The sequence below is a fragment of the Orcinus orca genome, chromosome 14 (assembly GCF_937001465.1).
Source record: "Orcinus orca chromosome 14, mOrcOrc1.1, whole genome shotgun sequence".
NCBI lineage: Eukaryota > Metazoa > Chordata > Mammalia > Artiodactyla > Delphinidae > Orcinus > Orcinus orca.
In genome coordinates, this window is record NC_064572.1 from 11,894,390 (window position 1) to 11,913,866 (window position 19,477).

Here is a 19,477-nt window from a genome sequence, read left to right on the forward strand (position 1 = left end):
GAACAGGGAAATTAAGCTGAGAAAGTGACATAAAATTCTTCAAAGGAACAAAAGGAGACAGGGACTGGAAGAAAGGTCACAGGACATGAGCACTTCCAATCAGATTCATTCAAGTCTCTTACTCTCAATCCCATTTTGGCTGCTAATTAGGAGTTGGGCTCTGTATATTACCCAAAGAGATCATATAAAAAACTGACTACCATAATCATATATAAAAATTAACTCAAGATGGACCAAAACTCTAAACATTAGAGTTAAAACTATAACATTCTTATAAGAAAATGGGGAAATTTTCATAACACTGGATTTGGCAATGTTTTCTAGGATACAACACAAAAAGCATGAGCAACAAAGAAAAAATAGATAAATTGGACTTTATCACAATTAAAAAGACACTATTAAGGGTGAAAGGACAATTCTGTGGGTTCACAGAATGGGAGAAAATATTTGCAAATGACATCTCTGATAAGGGATTAGTATACAGAATATATGAAGAACTCCTACAACTCTTTAACAACAACAAAAAACAACCAATTCAAAAATGGGCAAAGGGCGTGAATAGACATTTCCCCAAAAAAGATATACAAATGATCATATAAAATTAAGTACATGAAAAGATGTTCAACATCACTAGTTATTAAGGAAATGCAAATCAAAACAACAATGAGATACCCAGTAGATTAGCTATAAATAAACACTTTTTTAAAAACAGAAAATGACAAGTGTTGGCAAGGATATGGAGAAATTGGAACCCTAATACAATGCTGGTAAGAATGTAAAATGGTGTAGCCTCTGTGAAAAACAGTTTGTTCTTCAAAAAGTTAAGCAAAGATACAGAAGAGGTTCCAGTGAGAAAACTAAGCCACATCTGTCCCAATTCCCCACTTGTCTCTATATTCCATAGGTACCACTTTTATATACAAGTCCCCTTTTTTAGATTTTAATTTCTGCTCTACATCCATTTTGTTGCCAGAAGGTCCAATCTAGTTCAATATTCGTTTAATAGTTACCATATGCCAGGCATGTACAGAACATTCTAGATGTGGTAAGGGATATTAATGGAATGAATATGAAAACTGAGGGGTTTTTTTTCATGTTTTAAAATTAAATGCACTTCCGTAATGTAAAGTAATGTGGTCCCAATATAAAAAGCTTAAAACAATAGAAAAAAATTTACCCACAGTCCTACATGGAAGTTATATTCTAGGAGGTCAAATCCCTTTGGCTCCAAAAAATAATTCAGAAAAATTCAATATCAGAAAAAGTGACTCAAATCAGGACTGGAAAATCAGGAACAGAATGTAAAATAAGTTAAAATGGATACCAGAAGAATAAAAGAAGGGAACAATTAGAAGGGAGAAAACACATAAAGATAAGAAATGACAGAATGACCGAGGGGTGGTTTTCAATTTGGGAAAAGTAGAAAAGGAAAATAAACCAGAAAAGTAGCTGCAGCTGCAGCAGCCGGAACCCACGTGAAAAGTACCACAAAAGGAGTGGTCAGCTGGCTCAGGCACTAAGGTAAGGCAAGTAACAAGAGGTCAAGAAATAAGGGATGGAATTCGGCTAGATGGGGTCCCTGGTGACCCCGTTCTGGAGGCGTGGTGGAGGCGAAAGCCTTACTGGGTTGGGTTTACACAAAAAGAACAGGAGACAAACTGGATAACAAGTGTAAATAACTCTAATTGTTTTTGCTGGATGGAAGTGGAGCAAAGAAACAGCACAGTAGGGAAAGCAGGGGGAAGCTCAAATGAGATGAGAGGAATAACTGCAGGTCTATATGTGGATGGGAACGGTTTAGAACAGAGTGAGAAAATGAGAAAAAAGGGGAGAATTTCTGGGACCATATCTCTGATTTAGGCAAGAAGGTATGGCAGTTGGAAGATGGGTTTTAGATAGTAGCATGCTTGTTCACCCTAAGGCTAAAGATGAGAAGGCAGAAAACATGGCAGCAGATGTAGGTAAGAAGGTGATGTAGTGGAATTCTGTAGAAACTCTCTTATTTCAATTTTTCAATGAGGTCACCAGCTGAAAGTGAGGATGGGGGAAGAGTTCCTGGGGATTTGAGGAGATAAGAAACTGTATGAAAAAAATTGTTTCTGTAACTATGTATGGTGATGGATGTTAATTAGATTTATTGTGGTGATCCTTCTGCAATACATACAAATATCAAATCATTATGTTGCATACCTGAAACTAATATAATACTGCATGTTAATTATACCAATAAAAACTGTAATAATTAAAAATTACTCTCAAAAAAATGAAATAGTCTGAGAAAGTAGAAAGGGCATGGAAGGAGGACATATAGCGCCCACTTGAGGTTCACAGTCACGAATTTAAAATAAGACCACTCATTGTGGTGGTTTGCTTTCCTCCAGACAGGATCAGCTGCACAGGTGCAGGCAGGGAGTAGCAGGAGTGTTAGATTTCATCAGCCTTCTTGGGGTTTTGTCAAGCAGGTACTACAAAGCAATGAAGAGCAACAGAAGAACATGGGGGTTTAAAAAAAAAAAAGATTCTAACAAATGACTGAAGAATGCGAGCAACATAAGGAGAGGATGAGGGCAGGGGGGAGACGGGGGCTGTACATGCTGGAGAGGCTCTCCCCTCACCTGGACAATGAATTCCTTGCTAGGGACTATTTCTTTGTACCTTTAGTGCCAAGCACAGTATCTGGCTTATAGCTGTTGAACTTATGTTTGCCAAATAAAGGAAGATATTTGATAAAAAGCAGCTGAATGTTCACAAAAAATGGGATGAAACCCATTTGTTTGTGAAAGCTTTTTACTAGTTCCCACTCCACCCACTCCCTCCAAGGAGGAGCCAATTTGCTTAGAAAAATAAGGTATTTTTAAAATGAAATTCATTTTCACTTCATATAATATACTTAAGTATAATTCATCTTACTTTCAGTTTTCTATAACTTGTAACATGGACTAGAACTAACTGTTGTTAGTTATTTAAGAGCTTTACAGTTGAAATTTTAGTGTCTCTTTTCTTTTTCTTTTACTTAAGGGTGTCATTTAATGCAGTTGGGAATCTTCAATATTAAAAAAAGTTCTCTAATCAAACTCCCAACTCCTTGATTATGGAAAGCCAAAGTAGAAATGAATGGAGAAAAATAAATCAGCATCGATACATAATAAAATATTGATGTATTTTAAATCCCATGCCAAGTAGCCTAGATAGTTCCAACACACTTGGTTGTTTTACTGAACAAGGATAGCTGTTACTGAACAAGGATAAATCCAACACACTCAAGTTTATGGCCAGTGAATTTCAAAGTAACTTCATTTTCAAACGTCAATCTCATGTTTTATGGCATGACCTAGAAGCTTGAGAGTGAAAAGGATCAATTAGCTAATGATACTAAAAACATTTATAAAATATTAACATCACTAAGAGAAATTAAAACAAATATAACAGAGAGCCTATGATTAAAAATTATTGAAGTATGACTATAATTTTTAAATGTATGGAGATATATTTTTTAAAAGACTAAAAGAGAACACACAACAGTATTAGTAGTGATCCTTTCTTTTATGTACTTTCTCATTTTTCTATATTGAATGCTACTTTTAGATGAGTTTTTAAAAATTCTGTAAAAAAGCATGTGGTGAACTAGTAAATGCTATAGCACTGGACAATCATTTTACATATGGCCACCATATCTGAAAAATTCTGTAACAATACTGTACCATTTATAAGTCATTATGTGGTTTAGGATCCAGAATTCTGGCTATTTCCCATAAATGTAATGTAAGTATGTAAAAATGTCTTTTTTTCCCATTGTAGTAAGTAAAAAAAAATTGGCCCAAATGCTATCTTGTGTAACAAAAAAATTAAGATTTTCAGTTGTGAAATAAGGGTATAAATGAAAATTAATGTAAAGGTTTAGACAGCACTTTAGAAAAAAAGGAAAAATGTAGAAATTACAAGAAAAACAGTATTTTTCTAAGAAAGATATTATTTTCTTTAAGAAAAACCTGCTTGATGGAAAATGTTTCAGATCAAAGAAAACTCAAACATCTCCATACAAAATTTCCAATATGCTGTTGTAATAAACAACTGCCAATAAAGATAAAACTATTTTTATGAAACTTCATGCATATATCTTCATTTCTAATTGCACATCTCAAGTGTAAATTCAGAGATCAAGCTGAAGATCCCCAAAATAATAGGAAAACAGTTGTAGAGCTGATGAGGATTTGCTGAGGTCCTCACTAGATTAGCTTCAGACATGAAGGAGGAGCAAAAATCATAATTATTGCTTATTCATCAATAAGACAGACTCTTTGGTTATTAATCCAGAGAGAAATAGGAATACTGTTATGTTGACTACAAGAAAATTAACTGCTTCATCTACTGAAGGACAATTGTTTTCTCTATGATGCTGGAGTCTGTAGAGATCCACCCTACAGGTCTTCATCAAGACGGTAAGTTTTCTTCTTTTGAACGTTCCTACCATACAAACGTGTGAGTCGTCAGAAGTAGATGGCATCCTTCTCGTTAACACAAGCATGTCTTGTTGAACTAGGTCTTGTTTTTCTTTTCTATATTATTAAAAACTTGAATGCCTCAATTTAAAATCCTTCCTTACCCTACCCAACCCCGTATCAATTTCAAAGCTCAAGTAACTGAACATTCTTTTTACCCTCTAAAATCCAAGTGCTCCTAGGACAGGATTACGCTTTCCTTTAGTAAATCTTTTCTTAACAAAACAAAGTTGCATCTTAATTGCAGAATAATTTTATGAATGTCTCAATTCTTATATCTACTAAGCCCCTTCTGTTTAATGAGATAATCAACAGAAAATAATCAAGCCCTCATTACAGTGAAATTTGAGAAGGCCTAAATTCTATCCATTTGTCACAGAATTTAAAGCATTTTATAAAGGCCACGAAGAAAACTGCCTCATTACATAAACTAGCAAAATAACCAGAAGAAAAGAACTGAAAAAAAGAGGTAAAAGATGATGCAGCTCAGATTATCTATCTTGTGGGCATTACTCAGTAATTATTAATTTTTGCTGATTCAATTTTTCCTTCCTAACTTTAAACTAACATGTTCAACATTTACATTTACATCCTACGCCAAAGTGGAACTCCCTCTACATTTATATTTAATAAGATCATTTAGTAAAATCAAAATGATTAAACATCAAAAACAGGAAAATATTCTGAAAACAGCTCTATCTGAGATCTCAAGTGTCTTCCTTTGAACATGATCATTAATAGTCAGCCCTTCAGGTGAGGAAAATCATGCACCACAGGGGCAGCGCAAGAACCAACAGCCAAAAGGATAAATTACACACGATGTTGAAAGAGGTATCTGGAAAGCTTATATTTCAGCAGGACAATACTGATGATAGGCATTCTTAAAATCCAAAACTTTGTTAACCTTCTTCGTAGAAATAATAAAGAAAAAGTCCCAAACAAAACTGCTAAACATTTCCTTATGACTTAAGCTTCAGAATGGATCAGAATTGCACTTCTCTCAAATTAAGAAAGGTAATCAGAAGATCATGCTTCTAGATAGAGCTTCCTATTGCTGCAGAAGGACAACACAAATTGTACTTTTAAGAAAGAGAGAGTGTACTTTTTTTAAGAAACAGAATTTGCAATGATGTTTTCTTAAAAACTTCCCAAACCACAGAATACAATTTAAATATAAAGTATGAGAACTGTATTCCTCCTTGAAGAAGACACTAGGTACACCATGAAACTACCGCTGAAAACTTCGATGGTTACCTTTTCAAGGGCTACAACTCTATCACAGGCTACTTCAAATATATCAAACATTCCAAAATAAACAAGGTTTTTCTTAAAAGATATCAAAATGCTCAGATCCCAAAACTGGCTTGCCAACTTTGGATAAAATTCAAACAAAATTTCTTTGGATAAACCAAAGCAAACTTGTACAAGAAGAAAATTCAGTCTCGCCTTTCAGTTCCCTAGGTGAGTAGCAGTCGGATCGTGCACTCTATTTCAGTCAAGCAGACTTGCTCATAACACTTCAACGATACTGTTTCAAACATAAAAATTAATTTCGGAGGCTTGTGAACAAGGCTGTAACGCAAGAGCTGTTAATGAGGAGATAAGGCTTTCTTGAAATAGCTAAAGCTTCCTAAGAAATCACAACTTTAAAATCCCTGACTACTAAAGGAAAGAAACAAGATTACAAAGAAGAGGTTACTGCAGCAAGTTGGCTGAAAATGCAAGAGAGCAAGAAGCCTGATAACTGGCTTGTAGACGTCAAGAAGCTCAAAGCCCTTTTACCTTTTAAAGAAATTTTTCTATCATTTCACTAATAATGTTGCCTCTATTAATCTACATGCATAACATAAAAATCAGCTACATAGACTTCAGTTTTCCAGACACTAAGGATACCTTTGAACTACTGAAACCAACAAGTAGGAAGTCACTGAGCGAGGCACTTACTTGCCAAAACTACATGTTTTTTGTGTGGTATACTGTGCCCTCAATTAGAATACTAATAAATCTGTAATTCGTTAAATATTAAAATAGGAAATTATTTTACAAGTGTTTTTAGGTAGTAATCACTAGCTAAAACTCAAGTTACCTCACATTCCATCCGCAGTAATGCACCAAGTAAAGGACCTCTCCACCTTCGACATCAGAATCTTTAATACTAGCTTCATACATTTTTTGATTTTTCCCTCGTCCATACCGCACTTGGACTTTCATGCCTGGTGGATAGCACTCAAACTCCTCTTCCGCACTGTTGTCGTCCTCCTCTTCCTCCTCTTCCTCCTCCTCCTCCTCCTCTTCTGCTTCTTCATCATCTTCATCTTCCTCTTTATTCGTTTCATCTCTTGAAAGGTTTAAAAAATTGCAGTTAATAAAAGACACTTCATAAGCTTTTCAGTTCCAAACCACATAAAATGATAAAAATCGTGGCTGTGATTGTTCCGGGAACAGCAGGTTCCAAGTGTATGATATTCTCTGAGTTTCAATTTAATATGAAAAACTAAAACTGTGCAGGATGACCATGGATGGTTACAGAAAGATACATTCAGAGAAAATGAAAACGGAAAAGTAGTGCATTAAAAGAAAATGTCCAACAGCCAGAAGAATAGAAGTTGTGTTGAATAGCAAGAAACTAGTAAGGTCGAATGTAACATTTTTCTCATGTTTTATTGTAAAAGTGTTTTACATCTCAGTTGACAAAAACAAAAATCATCACACCTTATAGCCATTTTCTGACTAAAAATTATTTTTCATTCAAATATTTCCAACCTCAGGATGTTTAAACAAAACTTTTTACTAGCCAAATGGCTAGTCTTAATAACTTTAAAATAATTCCAACTAAATTTTCAAAAGTTATACTAAATGAAATATTACTTTACCTTTCACAGGAATATCCTACTAACTTCATGTTACTATCCCATCAGGTTTTTTCTTTCTATTCCTCTAAACTTCAACACAATTTCTGCTCTCTTTAACACATATTTACTGCAAGTCCTCTTCTACCAATTCTCTCAACTTTAAAGTTCTGAAGAAATAGGTATATGAGAGGCCAATTCCAAATAATATGAAACTAAAAGTCATTTGCATTCTAGAAGCAGCAATGCAAACCATTCTGGTCTTTTCAATACCATGCACCTTCTAAAGCTGAGCATTCATATTCATTTTATATTAGCCACAAATCTGTATTCAACAAATTGGAGAAAATCTTACATCATAAATCCTTCCAGGCACTAGATTTACCAAAAAAAAATAAATTTCAATAGGAAACTCTGGACTATATTTAGTTTTAATTTGCTCTGCAATATGTCTATACGTATTACAACAGTTTTCTCTCAAAAAGAATCCATCACTTTACAGCTGACAAATGAATAAATGTCATAAAACAGAACCACAAGACAACTTAAGTAATTAAGCTTTAAAAGTTAATGGCTATTAATATTTATATAAAATGTCTTCCTCCACTGATAACTTTAGTTTTATATTCTTATATGCTAAAGTACCAAACGAGCCAATTTTCTCTGAAATACATCACAAAGTCTACAAAGATCCTTAAGAATTAATCCTAGTTTAAAGACTCATTTACAGTCAAATAGGTACTTAAAAAATTAAATGAATCTAGCTGTAATCTGAGATAAAAAATATGAACTCTGTTACTGAAAATATATTAACATTTCTATAATGAAGAAAAACTTATTAGTAAGGCTAAAATATCTGAGAAATTATCAGAAAGGGTGTTACGGATGATAAACTATTATTAACAACTTTAAGTAAATGATTTATATATACTATATATGTAGTATACACATATAAAATTAAAACAGTTAAGACTTTTTTTTGAAAGAACACTACTTGTTTAAATCATAAAAGTATATCCCTGCACATCAGGGAGAAAAGGAAGTGTATTCTGGTGGCTACAACAGAGATTGATTATGTACCAGAGATTTATCATGCACCTCAGAATCATCATAAAAGAGATAAAAAATATATGAGAGATAAAAAGTCTAAAATTTTTAAAACGAAAACTAACTCTAAACTGTATCTTACATTATATAATGCACTGAGCACAACTGGTAAATGCCAATGATAGCAAGCACAATCTGACTTAAAGTGGTAGCCAGGACAATCCTTTATTTAATCTGGAATAAAAACCTAATATTCCGTATTAATTTTAAAAAGCAGTCAAAAATTAAAAATTCTCATTTAATGTCAACCTCAGATGCAAAGCAAACAGGAATCACTCAACTAATACACTGAATCATAGAGAAGCAAACAACACAATTACTGGTTATCAGCCAAAGCAAATACTCTCCTCCTCCTCCTCTTAGTGGCAAAATCAGAGGTAAATGCACTAAACTAAACGGAACACAGAATGCCAAGAAAGAGAGCCTTTCAAAGTATAAAATACAGCCAGTACACAGGTTAAAAAAATTAAGTTGATGTATATATTACACACACATACATACACACAAACACACGCATGCACGCCCCATTAGTTAGCTTTTAGAGAACTACAGTTTGGGAAACCAAATGTATCGACCAGGAACTTTTCATCCGAACTCACAAAGAAATATCAAATTTCCCAAGTTTGATGTCATATTCCTTATTTACAATGGAACAAATTAAAAACAAAAAAACTACTTTGGTTTATTAGTACCTATTATGGGCCAGGCGCTGAACCAGACATTTTACATAAATGAAATGATTTACTCCCCCACACCTGGACTACGAGGGAAGGACATTGAAAGTTCTCGGTAGCAGCTAATTACTTAGAGAAAGTTTATATACTAGAAAGATACTTATACATTAATTCTTTATAATTATAAAAGTTTCTATTGCACTTATCTAATAAAATTCAGAGATCAGTTTTGGACATTTCTAACCGGTAAAGCTTCTAAAGAACCCATAACGCTTCTAAAGCAGTCACAACAGGAAAATTTCAGTTTGTTGTATGATACATTTATAAATATCTGTGGCAAATAAAAAGGCCATATAGTTGAAAGATTTTTAAAAATCTGCAAAATATAGTTTATACCATAAAAGAAGCTGAAGTACCACCTTGAAAATTTAAGATAACTATTAGTAACAAAGAGAAAATACAGGCTAATCACAGGGCTTTCCACACAGTAGATGCTCTGGAAATGTCTACGTATTTAAAAATTCAGCAAAAAGCTGAATCCTTACGAAATTTCTTAATAGTTAAAACAGTCTCCAAGTAGCAGCAAGAGTACTTCAAATATACATTTAACACACACGGAAATATAGCCACGTAAAATGAACAAACACTTATACTATATTCATCTAAACCCAGTTTTGTTTCGTTTTTTCATGTATATTTGCATGTTGTGGCCAAAATTTCAGAAGAACACTAAAATGAGCAGAGATTTTAGGCAAAGAGCTGAATACTTACTAAGTTTCTTAATAGTTGAAATAATTTCCAATATCAGTAAGGAGTACTTGAAATACACATTTGTACACACAGATATACATATTACAAAGTATAATAAACACCTTTTACTATATTCATCTAAGCATGGTTTTTCCTCTTCCCTGCTTGTCTGCATGCTGTGGCCAAATTTCAGAAAAATACGAAAATGATCAAAAAAATATTTGGTTGTACTTATTTAAAAGAACCACTAACAATGGGAATATTTAGGTTTTATAAACCTCAGACACAAAATCAGATGCCAAAGATCACCTATAAAATCCAGGGGTCCACTGTCAGTACAGAGATTACATTGCTAAATAATTCATTATCCCAAACTGACCAAAACAAGTAAATGCTACTATCACATAAAACACAACATAACAATTCTGGCTTTTTAAAAACTAATTACTAGCACTTTTCCATTCTTATTTTTTGCTTAAAAAATGGTTACAATTCTCAAAATCTAGAGCCAACATACCATCTACAAAACACTGGAGAAGGCATCTTCCCAAATTTATATTATCTGGTTATCCGGCAGAGGTTAAGGCAGTAAGAAGTGCTTTTCTCTAGCTCAAAATTTCATAAATTTCCATGATGAGAGCAAGAATAATGGATCAAAAATATGATCTTTTGCTACAAATTTGCATTAGTAGGGTCTCTGAAGGAGGCAAATACTATTTACATAATAAATGCAAATTTAAATCACTCATTTATTTTGTCAAATTTAGATTCATACATACACACACACATACAAAGAGCAAATTATAAGAATTCATTCAGCCAAAATGCATCTTAACCAAAAACAAATTTCTTACCCAGATTTTGCTTTTTCTTCTTCAGCTTCTACCTTTATGCTGAGGGATTCATCTACCCCAGTTGTCTCATCATCTTTATCTTCCAGATTTTCATTTTCTTCTGTTTTTTTCACATTAACCTCTTTTTCCTGATCAGACTGTGTAGGTATAGATTCTGATAAATTCTTTTTACTTCCCTAGAAAAAGATCAGAGGAACTATACCAACAAAAGTAAAAATTGTCAACCTCATTCCATTATCTAATTGTTAGCAAAAGGAGGTACCAACGAATACTAACATTGAGAAAGTTATTTTAAGAAACTCCTAAAACACTAGGCAAAAATAGCTAACAGCTATTTTAAACACAAAAATAGCACTTAATGAGGAAAGTGCATGAACAATAAAGTATAAAATTATATAATAAATTAACTATGTAATCTTTACAGAGGATGTAGAAAATGCACCAAAGAAGGCAAAGGACTATCAACAGTATCCTATTTACCAGAGAGGGCTGAATATTTTCCTTTCTTTCAGTACCCTCTTCAGTAGGCTTTTCTTCTTTCGGTATTACATTCTCCTCCTCTTCAATCTTTATTTCTTTGATTTCTGGTTCATTTTCTTCCTTAACTTTTATTTCTTTTACATTTTCACACTCCTTACAAGGCTTGTTAACAACTTTCTCTGGCAATGCCATCTGAAATTCAATATTGGCCGACCTACAGTACTCCTCAAAACCATATAAGTATCTGGAAATATGAAAAGATGTTACATTTGGGAAAACATTTTGAAATGTTATTGTAGAGTTGTAGTTCTTAAAACATGTGTTCATTTCTCCTGTTTAAGTGCTCAGATATTGAGCTATGTTAATATTCAAATTTATTCTAGTTTAGTTCTTCCCAATCTTTTTTACTCAAACAGAAACATTTTTCAAAGAAAAATAAATTCATTAAAAAAAGATGCTAAAAGTGAAAAGACAGTCATCCTCTTAAATGTAGTAATTGTAACAACAGTAGCTATTAGAAGAATTAGTAATAGCATCTATTTGTTGAGCACTTCTTATATGCCAGGCACTGGACCTCTGAGTGCATGTAAAATTTCATTAACTCATCAGAGTAATCCTATGAGGCGAATAGTATCATCTCATTTAAAAAAAAGAGGAAATCGAGGCTTGAGAGAACAAATAAATGGTCCAAGGGCACAAAAAGCAAATAACCGGCAGAACCAGGACTCGAACCTGGGTTTATTTGACTTTAAAACTTTGGCATTAAAAAAAAAACAAAAAACTTTGGCATTTTAACTTCTACACATACTTTCCAAATTTACTTGGCCACAAAAACTTTCTTCACAGACACTCTCACAGATCTAGTATTCATGGAATACACTCTAGAAAACGCTATTATAGAGTGATTACTCTAGTAAAACTTTCTTGATTTCTTCTTAGAAGAAATTACTAGCCTCAGTTATATGGTAAATTCCATCCTGCTTTCTAGGTAAAATATTGAATATAGCTATATCAAGTACACCTACTTACTTTTTATAAGCACATTTAACATTGTATCCTGCCGCTGAATTTAAGACAGGGATTCCAAGATCTTGGTAGACTTGTTTCCAAACAGCTCCACTTTCAATCTAACAGACAAAGTGAAATGAAAACTCCCAAATTAAAAGGTGGGAATGCGATAAAAGTTTGATAAATAATATATGTGTGTGTGTGTGTGTACACACGAATATTCCTATATTTCTTGGTTCCAGTCTCAAGGAATGAAAAATATCAATCTTGATAAATTCTAAATCAAAAATCTGGTTTACAACAACGTTTTCAAGTTAAGTTTTGGTATTCTGACAAATCTCAGAATTACAAATGTTGAAATACTAGGCCATCTGACTTTTTTTTTTTTTTGGCCACGTAGCACAGCATGCAGGATCCCACTTCCCCAACCAGGGATCGAACCCGCGCCCCCTGCAATGGAAGCACGGAGTCTTAACCACTGGACTGCCAAGCAGTCCCCATTTGACTTTTAAAGAAACCCTGCTATATATAATAAATAAGAAAACATCCACATTCCTAAATCAAAATATTAATGAAAAGACAAAGAGATAAAAAGTTTTAATGATGTATGATTTCCCATAAAATATATAAGCTAATAAATCAAAGCAATTTTATGAATCTTAGTAATGCAGAATACTTTTTTTTCCTCCAGAAGAGTTGTAACTGGATGGGCACCATACATCACGGCAACCTTAAGATAATTTCTTCAGTTCAACGAAGATCTTCTGCATATATATGCAAATAATATGTTTTCTACATATATAAGGCACAGTGATAGAGATTAAGGATATAAAGAATATTAAGACAGATCCCTGCTCTCAATGACCTTATAGTCTAATGGAAAAGAGACAGAGAAAGAATTTCCACTAATATGGCTGTTTTATAACTCAGGTAGTTTATGAAAGTTTGACAAATTTAACAGTAAATCAGAAAGCTCATTTTTGAAAATTTTTAATTAAATTTAAATTTGGACTGAGGAAGCTAGCTGTTTCTAACTTGTACCCTCCATTTTCTTTTCCTTTTATTCTTAGGTTTTTATTAATAAACAATTTTAGATAATTTTTAGATGAGAAAACATGTATGAAAAACATGTTTCACTTTTGATCGTAATACTTACATTATCAAATCCTCCAAGTTTGTGTACAAGTCTGAATAACTTAAAGAGATTCAAATTTCGATATCCAAGTACAGGTCGCTTGTTAATGGGTGTGCCTATTAAAGGAAACACGAAATCTATTAGAACCATGCTACATTTTTAACTTAAACTCTGAAAAGATTCAAACATTACCCCAAATATACATAGTGCAAAGTGTGTATATATGAGAAAAAAAATCCCTTGTTAATCAAAAACATGATACCTACTACTTAAACCCATTTCATTAAAAATTTTTTTCCTATATCATATGTTTGAAACCTTATTTATATGATTTCATTCAACTTTCATTCCCCTGATGAGCAAAAGAATAAATACTAAATGAAGCAAAATAAAATACCAACAAAAATTTTTAAAAATCAGGGTAACAAGGTTTGGTAGAACTGAAAAAAGTGTTGAGATAATTGATGGGCAACTGCGTCACAATGAGAGTTATCTTTATGATACTTCCTTTGTATTTTACTAATTTTCTACTATTCTAAAGAATAATTCTAGAATAAAGCTATAGTGTTGTTTATTCTAACATGTGAAAATGCAGAAGGACACTAAAACTATCAAACTGTTAGGATGTGGTAGAGAAAACAACAGGATAGAGATACACAACTTACTGCCCTTTCCAAAAAACATATGACTGGCATAATCACATTTTTCACTCTTTTCTAGTATTAGATTTTATTCATTTTCTTCACTTTTTTATTTACCTTACACATAAAAGCTTAAGAAATAGCCTGCCTTCATAGGCCAAGCCTCCATTCATACAAATAAATAATATAGGAATCAAGGACATTTTATATTGAAGAATAAAAAGATACCCACATTGTAGTAGCCACTATGATTTATGAGAGCAAAAAGAAGACCAAGTCAGCTTCTACTCATCAACAATACAAAACTGGATTAAAAAAACATTAATTCACAGAGCACAGTAGCACTTTCAAGTATTATTCATTCATTTTGTCCTTCTCCTCAAGCTAGAAAGCTTTCTGCCTCTCACCACTCCTTTTCTAGCATCTTCCCAAGAAAGGAGAAACTATACTCTGAACAGCAGATAAGCAAGAGAGTAACAGGGCCATAGTTATTGGTGGACTAGGTCATCATTGCCAACTAAAAGTTATTGTTAGGTACCCATTCCTCTTTCCCCCAATGCTCATATTTCTTAAACCACAAAAGCAGATTTGATAAGTTAAGCCCAGGCTCACCTTGATACTTGGTCACCTTTCTCTATGGATGGTTTAATTCTGTTCTTAGTTCTATGTGGCTGGGTTATAAGAAGACTTATAAGGCCCATCTTAGAATGTATGCTCGCTCGCTCTCTCTCTCTCACTCACTCACATACACAAACACATACACATGCAGGAAATAGCAAACAGTGATTTTAGAGAAGAGGCTTTTCTACAGGCATGTATGTAGGCTCAAATAAAATGGTACTCTGATACCCATTCTGCTACTGTTTCCTAGTGTAAGAGTTCTTTGGCGGGGGTGGGGGGACAGAATACCATAAATGGGTGGGGGGACAGAATACAGTAATTTATGGGTCCATGGCCATAATATCCATCAAAATACTGTCAAATTCCACATTCCACTTCCTATGTGACAGACACCGTGCGAGGATGCTGGTGATTGGAAATCAAACAGATAGCCATGATTACCAGTGACATGCAGCTTAATAAACAGAATTCTTATTTTAAGATATTAATTATCTGATACCTACATTAATGATGAATAAAAGAAAAAACACTCACCTCTATCTTCCATAAATTTGTACAACTGTTGAAGAAAGTTCTCCCTTTCCTCTGGAAATGGTTCTATTTCTTCCTAATTTTAGTCACAGAAGAATAGAATATTATTTTCCTCAGTTAAGCATTTTACTAACACAAGTAGATTTCCTACCAACAGCAAAGACTAATACTGGGATATTTCAAAGGCTTTTTACCAAATTAAAATTATTTCTTAACACTAAGCTATTCAAAACCAGAAAGCCTAGACATTTCATGCTTTACAGAGAAATATGTCCTAAAAGATTATCTCAATAGTGACAGTTCCAAATGTAAATGCTCATATAAGAAATGAGACCAGCAAAATGATTCATGAACTTTTTACCAGATCAGAGATCTAGTCCTTCATAGGACTAGGTCATAGGCTCAAGAAGACCTACTCTCACTTATATTAAACTGGGTCAGGGTTTACCATCAAAACTAACTCTATTATTGCTCCTCAAAGAACTGAACAAGTGTGGGTCCCATTAACTGCGACTATAATTATCCTTCATTATATATGGCCCCACTGTATAGTGCTTCGAGCTTATAAAATCAGTAAAGTGGGGAACAAACTTGATCTACAATACCTGAAGATTCACACTTAGGGAAATCTTCAAGTAATAAAATAGTTCCCCGATTTATCAATTACAAGGGAGGGACTAGCTTCTTGCTGCTGTGGCCAGGGGCTGTGGCAGTAGGGAGCTGGTCCTGAAGCAACCTGCAAGGAGCAGGGTAGTAGGTGAGATGGAGGAACTCATCAATTCAGTGACTATCAAGCCATTCAACAATATTTAATGAGCACCGGTAAGTGTAGGCACTATGCAAGGTGCTGAGTCAAATAAAAGAGAAAAAAGCGATGGCACCTGCCATTACAGAACATGATCAGGAGTAACTGCAGAGGAAGTGATTCAAAATATACACCTAGGCTTTACAGTTACTCTGGCTGAAACAAATGTACTACTAATAGTAAAAGTCAGGAGCATACTTTTCAACTGGTAGTCTAAATAAATCATTTGAATTTTAAAAATCATGAGGCTAAAGCCACTGTTTGAGTGAGATTTGCCTCTTTATTTTATAAGCTAGCAGAAAAAAGAAAGGAAGTTAAAACAACAAAAACTCATGTTGATAAACTATTGTGCTTGCTAATTGGGAAGAAAAGAATCAATGACAATTATTAGTTTGCTCAGGATGAATCTGTATTTCTCAACTTAAACATGGTCCACATACACTGGATTGTGGTAAGGTAGTCACATATAAGTCTAAGGAAATCTGTTTTCTAGATATTATCTTAAATGCCCCCAAGGTACAATATTTGACTTAAACTGTCAAATGTATTCCTGTTGCAACAAAATTTAAGTGAAGTTTGTATTTAACTTAAAAAAAAAGTTTAAACTGGAAACCAGATCTGCTTTTATAAAAACATTTGTAAAACATAAATCTAAGTGACAGAAGTTTTGGTAACTAATACTTACTGATCATCTGTTACACGTTACACACTATGACAGACAGACTACAAGTAAGACAGAGTCCCTACCACTGAGGAGCTTACAGATTAGTAGGAGAGAAAACAAATAGAAAAATAAATATATGTACATATGTATGTACATGTATATATGTAGGCAAAAATTTCTACAAGGAATAGTAGTAGTTTAGATTAGCAAATCGAGTGATTAACTTTTCCTAAGGTGAGGAAGGTGATAGTTCTCAGAGGGTTTCCCTTTACAGAGGGGACATGTCAGTAGGATTTAAAAAACCGAACAGGACTGTGTCAGGCTGACGGGGGGAGGGCACTGTAGGCAGAGGTATTGGTTTGTGCAGAGGTGAGTAGAAACGAGGTATGTAATTTGATGTTGCTGCAACATAATGTTCATAAGTAGAAGGGTAGGGAGTTAGTTCCCTGGCGGTCCAGTGGTTAGGACTCAGCACATTCACTTCTGTGGCCTGGGTTCAATCCCTGATCAGGGAACTAAGATCCCGCAAGATGCACCATGCAGCAACCCCCCCTCCCCGCCCCCCAAAAAGTAGGAGGTATACCAAGAGAAGTGATATAAAAAAAGGCAGGGGTGGGACTACAAAGGGAGGTTCTAAAAGTGAAGCTTGACTTTCAGAGTGATAAGAAGCAACTGCAGAGGTTTTAAGCAAGGAACTGATGGCTCCGAGCATTTTAAATAGAAGGCAGTGGGGAAGGAGACTGAAGCCTGCAAAACTTTTACACTACACACTGTCATAGATCACTATATTATAAAACATAAACTCTAAGACAATCCTATTTCATTACTAGTTGCTTACTACAGTTAAATGGCAAAATTTTATAACTTACCTAAAATATTACATATTAACTTATCTTTGTTTCCTAAAAACATTAAATACAATTCACTTCATGGTCACGTATTGCAGCTTCACTATCTGCACCATTACCCCAATAACTTTGATAAAGTTGTCCAAGAAACCATTAAAAAGCACAGTGGTGCAATGTCACTAGTAATATTATGAGCATCTTTTCCCGGTACTTGTCATTGCTAGACCTAAAGTAACAGCTACAATAAAATATAAATTTAGCTCCTTGATCCATATAAATTGACAGATGTCTTATTTATGATCTAATTAGAACTATCTACCCAATTGTATTAGATAAAGTCATATAAGATTCTCTGAATTAAAGTGATATTAATCTTTACTTTTTTTGCTATTTATTCCTTTAATACTAGATGGAAGACATATTTTATATTTTACTAGGTATTTTAATAAAATATGCAGATGTAAACATACTATGAGGTGACAGCTGTCTACATGATGGTAAAACGCATATGAAAGTAGAGTTTTCCTATATTAGGTAGGGATTTCCTTAACCATCTGATAAACAAAAAGCACAGCAAGATTAAGAAACTTTTTCCCTTTTTATTTTTTTAATTGAAGTATAGATGACATACAATATTATATTAATTTCAGGTGTACAACATATTGATTTGACACATACATTATGGACTGAAGATTAAGAAATATTTTTGAGGTTACTGAGATAACTATACTTAATATTTTTAATTTCACAAGACCATATTTCTGTTTTAAGGTAAGCAAGCAAACTACTTGATTATGATGAATATCACAAGTACAACTGTATTATGAAATACTTCTAATGTTAAAAATATTTAAGTGATTAATGACTTTAGCCAAATCCCAACTCACCAAGGAAACATGTGTCCTTCATTTGAAAAGGCATCAACTGTTTACTCACCTCCTCTTCACTGCTGTTGTCCTCCTTTGCTTTTTCATCATCTTCCTCCTCCTCTTCTTCCTCTGCTTCACTGCTAGAACTATCTTCTTTCAACTCAGTCTTCCAGTTAGCAGGAATAGTTCTACTTTTGTGAAACTCAAGTGCCTGATCAAAGGCTGGAAAGAGACCATAAACTATATCAACTGGAGAAATTAAGAAAACTGATTTGTCTAAAAATACTAATAGGATAAAGAAATAAAAAACTATTGTGTTGCCACCACTGACATTTATGAAGTGTTTGCTATGAGCCAGGCGCTATGCTAACTGCTTTTCCATGCAGCAACTCATTTAATCTTAACAGTCTTAGGCATTAGGCACCCATTTTATAGATGGCAAAACTGCTACCATTTTTTTTTTTTTTTTTTTTGCGGTACACAGGCCTCTCACTGCTGTGGCCTCTCCCATTGCAGACACAGGCTCCGGACACGCAGGCTCAGCGGCCATGGCTCACGGGCCCAGCCGCTCTACGGCATGTGGGATATTCCCGGACCGGGGCACGAACCCGTGTCCCCTGCCTCGGCAGGCAGACTCTCAACCGCTGCGCCACCAGGGAAGCCCAAAACTGCTGCCATTTGAAGGTGACTTAGGTTCAAACAAAGACAAAAGGGGCAGTTTTCTTCTTTTAAATGAAAATTAAGAGTGTCTAATAAAAAATACTTTAAGATAGGTAAATCTTTAATCGTTTTATCAAAAAAAAGATTATTAAACAGTATTATATACCAGGCACAGAGTCATTGTAATAACACACAATACCTGAAAATATACTATAAATATGTCCTCTACATTTTTCATTAAGCCTGAATTAAAATTATATTAACAATTACCTTAAACTAAAATTAGCTAGACAGTTATTCTCACTTTATAATACATGGAAATAAATTCTAAACCATAAATTCTTGATGATTTTTAACCAGTCTACATAGCATATCATTCGACTCAGTGAACATGGGCAAAGAAAAAATAAACAGCTATTTACAATGCTAAAAATCAAGTAAGAGATGCAATTATCACGTATTCCTTAATAAAATATAACTAC

At 33.8% G+C, this 19,477-nt stretch overlaps 1 protein-coding gene across 7 annotated transcripts in view; it reads right to left on the bottom strand.

Annotated features, from left to right (window-relative positions):
- The window catches only part of ARID4B (AT-rich interaction domain 4B), a 126,606-nt gene that overhangs the window by 29,054 nt on the left and 78,075 nt on the right, over positions 1-19,477 (bottom strand). For 4 of the 7 annotated variants that reach the window (XM_012533692.3, XM_004271543.4, XM_033431264.2 and 1 more), the window contains exons 11-17: positions 18,403-18,557; positions 15,153-15,225; positions 13,378-13,472; positions 12,243-12,340; positions 11,214-11,457; positions 10,734-10,909; positions 6,586-6,837 (exon numbers count right to left, since the gene is read on the bottom strand). In XM_012533692.3, the coding sequence (XP_012389146.1) occupies positions 6,586-6,837; positions 10,734-10,909; positions 11,214-11,457; positions 12,243-12,340; positions 13,378-13,472; positions 15,153-15,225; positions 18,403-18,557 (1,093 nt within the window). The remainder of the gene's footprint in view (positions 1-6,585; positions 6,838-10,733; positions 10,910-11,213; positions 11,458-12,242; positions 12,341-13,377; positions 13,473-15,152; positions 15,226-18,402; positions 18,558-19,477) is intronic. The other 3 variants (XM_004271545.4, XM_033431263.2, XM_033431262.2) reach the window with 2 other exon arrangements.